The sequence below is a fragment of the Papaver somniferum genome, chromosome 1, assembly GCF_003573695.1.
Source record: "Papaver somniferum cultivar HN1 chromosome 1, ASM357369v1, whole genome shotgun sequence".
In the NCBI taxonomy this organism is placed as follows: Eukaryota; Viridiplantae; Streptophyta; class Magnoliopsida; order Ranunculales; family Papaveraceae; genus Papaver; species Papaver somniferum.
In genome coordinates, this window is record NC_039358.1 from 171227864 (window position 1) to 171232625 (window position 4762).

The 4762-nt window shown below is 34.9% G+C and overlaps 1 protein-coding gene and 1 long non-coding RNA gene across 2 annotated transcripts; one reads left to right on the plus strand and one right to left on the minus strand.

Moving 5' to 3' along the window:
* Window positions 1–1225: 1225 nt before the first annotated feature.
* On the minus strand, window positions 1226–2586 carry LOC113354056. Its single transcript, XM_026597506.1, has 4 exons — window positions 2391–2586; window positions 1834–2291; window positions 1391–1606; window positions 1226–1279 (listed from the first exon to the last, which is right to left on the minus strand). The coding sequence occupies exons 1-4, from the start codon at window positions 2584–2586 to the stop codon at window positions 1226–1228; spliced, it is 924 nt and encodes a 307-aa protein (XP_026453291.1).
* Window positions 2587–3684: 1098 nt separating this feature from the next.
* LOC113334061 lies at window positions 3685–4104 on the plus strand. Its single transcript, XR_003352505.1, has 3 exons — window positions 3685–3742; window positions 3913–3952; window positions 4053–4104. It is a non-coding gene; the product is annotated as an uncharacterized LOC113334061 (long non-coding RNA).
* Window positions 4105–4762: the final 658 nt, after the last annotated feature.

Below are 4762 nucleotides of genomic sequence, written 5' to 3' on the forward strand. Positions count from 1 at the left end.
AGGATCAAAGTTTACGTGTGACAAAGTTATAATTGGAAATTATCGTTAACTAAGGGAAGCGAGCAATGACGGATTAAATGGAGAATATACGCAAGTAATGGTCGGATATTTTGGTCCTAAAACACTATAAATACAAGGCAAAAGAGTTTGGAAGGGTTAGCAAGTCATAGGGAGAGAGTTAGAGCCGATAGAATCGAAGGAAAGGGTCGACAGCAAGAAGAGTTCTGCTGCTGCTCAGCTAAGAACACGAAGAACAAAGACCAACCAGGAAAGTCGTAGAGGAGTGTCGCTGAACTGCGACAATTCCCTATTCCTTTCCCGTGATTTCACAACAGCGTCAACTGCACTTCTCATGTGCCGTTCTTTTCAGACGTTTCTTTTGTGTTGCAAAGGACGGTCATAAATTGATTTTCTTGTTCTTTCATCATTTGTAATCAACTTGTGAGCATTAATAAAATCTTTTGAGATGTATTACACCATGATGAGCTAACTTATTCTCTGGGGCGACGGAGGAAGCAATTCCACCAATAAAAAATTGGTAATTTCTATTTTTATTATTTATGCAATTAAATTTATTTAATTATTTGCCTTGAGTTATAGGATTTTTCCAAAGATTTTTATTAAATAATTGTTATCTTGATTGATGGATTATGCTTGACTTAGAGTTTTTGATATTCCATGCTTTTAACTTACAGTTATTATTTAAAAAAATCAGTTTTAGCAATAATTAAAATTATTTTAAAGGAAAAATTTGCATAATAAATATTAGAAATATCAATTTAAATGGTAGAAAAGTGAAATCCTTAGCCCCAGTTTCCTCCAAAAATATTTCAATCACTTTGTTATTTTCTTTACAATTTAATTAAATCTAAAAAAAAAGTTACCTTCACAAGTTCGAAAGAACCTAGTTTTTACCACTGTCTACAACAACATTTGAAAATACATCAGGACTCAATCATCAAAAAGTCTTCCAATACAGTGAAAAAAAAAAAAAAACAAATGGAAATTTTAAATTTGGGTTAAGTACATCTGCTTGTGCAGAATGAATCATCATGAATATAATCTCTAGACTTCATATGAAGTACTAGAAGTTTTTGTTAAACTGGTTGGCGAACTTTTAACGCTTTCCTCCCTTTCCTTTTCCTGTACAGACGTTCCTTTTCTGTTATCCTGGAACCTGAACAAATATCAAAGTGGCCTGATTGAAGTTCTGGATCTGGCATGTTTACTTGGAAAGCTTTTCCACAGATTCTTCGACAACATACATCATCTTCTTCGCCTGTACGTATGTGCAGACACAATTATTCAAATATTTTCAATACGGGAGCTGATGCATAACCTACAGCGTCATTCAAGTGATGGGTTCTGTGTATAGTTGACTGAAAATTACCTTACAACCCAAAGAACAAAATCTGAATGAATCAAGCAAAGTCCTGGCACAAATTTCACATGTATTTGTAACTCCTTTACCATGTCTTAATTGAGGGTGTTCGTTGAGAAAAACGATTTCAGCATTGTTGATTGCATAATGTTGAACACCAGAAATGTCTATGTGCTCCTGAACTTCATTAACCCTTATAACGTTGTGGTAGTTAGACCTCCTTATCTGCAATTGGAGTAATAAGAGTTCAATCTTCGAAGTGGGTTTTCAAAAATCCAAAAACAAATAAAGAAAAAGAAACGAAAAAACTTACTTGAACAATACGATGTTCTTTATGATGAATCAGACAGTAAGAACAGATGGATTTACCCATACAATCCAAGCAGAAATATTTACATTCACTTTTGGACATTTGAATGTGGTCGAAGATTTCCATTCTTGATTAGTCATACAATCCAAGCAGAAAACTTCACCCTTGCTATCTTGTTTTCATCCATAAGTCCCGGCCTCAAGGCATTTGAATGTGGTCGAAGATTTCCATTCTTGATTAGTCGATGTACGGTTGATGTTGACAAGTTTAGTTCGTGTGTTATTCCTCTTATTGTTGTTCGTTTGCGAAGAGGTATCAACTTAATTCTATCTAAATCTAATTGAATTCTCTTTCTACCAACTCTATTGACCATCTTAGAAGAGATATCAACTACATCTCCATTTGCATTAGCCAGTTTTGCACAATTCCATAATCTTGAAACCTTTCGAAATCCAACTCCAAACCGAGCCGCAGTATCAGTGATTAGTCCCCTGTGAAGTTTCCCATCTATGCTCCCTTGCATCAATTTTTCAAGAATTCTTCTCTTCACATCAGAAGTTAAATTCTTCTTCTTATTTCCATGGCGAATAGGTTCTGGTTCTACAATGGTGTTAAAGGGACAGTGTATCTCCTCCTCCTCCTCCTCCTCCTCCTCCTCCTCCTCCTCTTCTTCTTCTTCTTCTTCTTCTTCACTATCACCATCATCATTTTCTTCCGGGTAGCATTCATTCAAATCGATGAGACAATATTGATTTAAATCTCTAATAGTTGGAGATGGAATTGTAATTGGAGATGGAATTGTATTAATTGGAGATGGAATTGTAATTGGAGTAGTTGATGGAAAATTACCTTGAGATAGAGTATCTTCAGGAGTTTGATTCAGGTCAAAACCCATTTCACTTGGTAATTTTATCAAACAGTTATAGGGTGAATCCCCATTGATTCAGGTCAAAACCCATTTCACTTGCAGGAAGTAGTTGGTTATTGAAACTCATCTTATCTTCACAATCGCATTTTTACTTAACCAATCAAACCTACAAACTAAACACAGACTTTCTTTAATACCAACCCATGATAAACCTCAATCTAACTAATCAATTGAACAAATTTGAATTGGGTGAAAACCAGGAGGAGGAAGTAAAACGACCAAAAGAAGGAGATGAAGAAGAGTAAGATATCTGATAACAGATTTGAATTGGGTGAAAACCCTAAATTAAAAACAGGAGCAGATTAAAATCCATGGAAAATTGTTTCTCAGTTTGGATTTTTTTTTTCTCAGTTTCATTTCTCCGTTTCAGAAAGAATCACTCACTGAAAAATTGTTTCTCAGTTTCGGAAAGAGGAATTTATCGGGAGAGAGGGCAAAAAAGGAAAAAACAACAAAAAACGGCCGAAATGATTGGTTTTGTTAAAAACCTTAATTTATCCGATATCCCAAACCGGCCTATATTAAAGAAACGGAGGGAGTATTATAATGTGATTTTGGCTTTACAGATGCCAAGCGTTTGATTGGTAGGAGCTTCTGTGACACCGCTGTCCAAGGGGGTATCAAGAACTGGCCATTCAATATTCTATCTGGTCCAGCTGACAAGCCCATGATTGAGGTCTCATACAAGGGAGAAGAGAAGTAGTTCGCCGCTGAGGAAATCTCGTCCATGGACTTGATTAAGATGCGTGAGATTGCTGAGGCATACCTTGGTTCTATAGTTAAGAACTTTGTTGTTACAGTCCCTGCATACTTCAACGAATCTCAGCGTCAAGCTACAAAGGATGCTACATCGTTGCTGGTCTTAATGTTATGGGTATCATCAATGAGCCTACGGCTGCTGCCATTGCCTGGTACTAGTCCTTTTTAATTTTTCATATTTATTACTGACTAATACTAGTTTGTTTATATGTATGCACTTTGCAAAATGAATTGAGAATTCAGACTAATTCAAACTAATACTAGTTTATTTACTGACTAATACTAGTTTGTTTATATGTATGACTTTGCAAAATGAATTGAGAATTCAGAAGAAGATTACCAGTTCACTAAGGAAAGATATCAGGTAATGATGGAGGATTTGATACTAACCGTAACATTAGCTATATGTAATGCTTGCTCTTTCTCAATGAGTGGATATTTATTACATGGGTATGGTTGCTTTTTATTATATTCTTTTTGTTGTTATATAAATAATAGTAAAATTTAAGTACTTAACTTATTTATAATAAACAGGTTGATGCTCTTCAGTGCTATCTTTCCAACTGAGATACAGGTTCGTCTTTGCCACTTTTTCATCTGGTTGATAAAATGATTCTATTCCACTAAGTATGAGAATAAGTAACTTTCTTACTCTATTTGGTTTGTTGTTTCAGACGATGGATTATGATTTTCTTATTTTGATGGAGTTGATAGTGGTGTCATTGTGCTATCTGAGATTGTACACTCAATTGACATTCATCCTTCGCGAAAGCATGCCTGCGGCAAGATGCCTTCTCCAATTCTCACTTCTCTTAGTCCTGTAATTTCATGCCTTATCCCCTCTAGCTTCCTGGTCTTTTCTTTGTTATTAAAATGTTGACATTTAGCTTCCTTCTCACTTAATCCTGTGATAAGTTTTGAACCTTGGATGAACATTATCCGTTTCACCAATTGCACTAATTTTCTCAAACATTCTATTTAGTTCAGGCACAAATACTGAAAAAAATGTTTATGAGAATCATGTCACTCAGGTATTTGTTTGTGTCTGTTAATTTTGTTTTTGACCTACTTTCATCACTTGAGCAAGTTCACGTAAGTAGCATAATGTGCATTACTAATTCGTTACTTATGATTTTCAGGCGCTCAATAGGATATAATCCAAGATAATTGGCTCTATGGTGTTGAACACAATCATGATTCACAATTAAATATGGTATTCCAGATTTTCCAAGACTGCACGGTGTTCATATTACTAATAGGTTACCAATTAGGAATATGTTACCAATTTATCCAGAATGTCAGGTATATATCGATGTCACAAGTATAATGATTTTTGCAATAATATATTTATTCCTTCATATGTATCCGGAGTTTGTTATTTCTT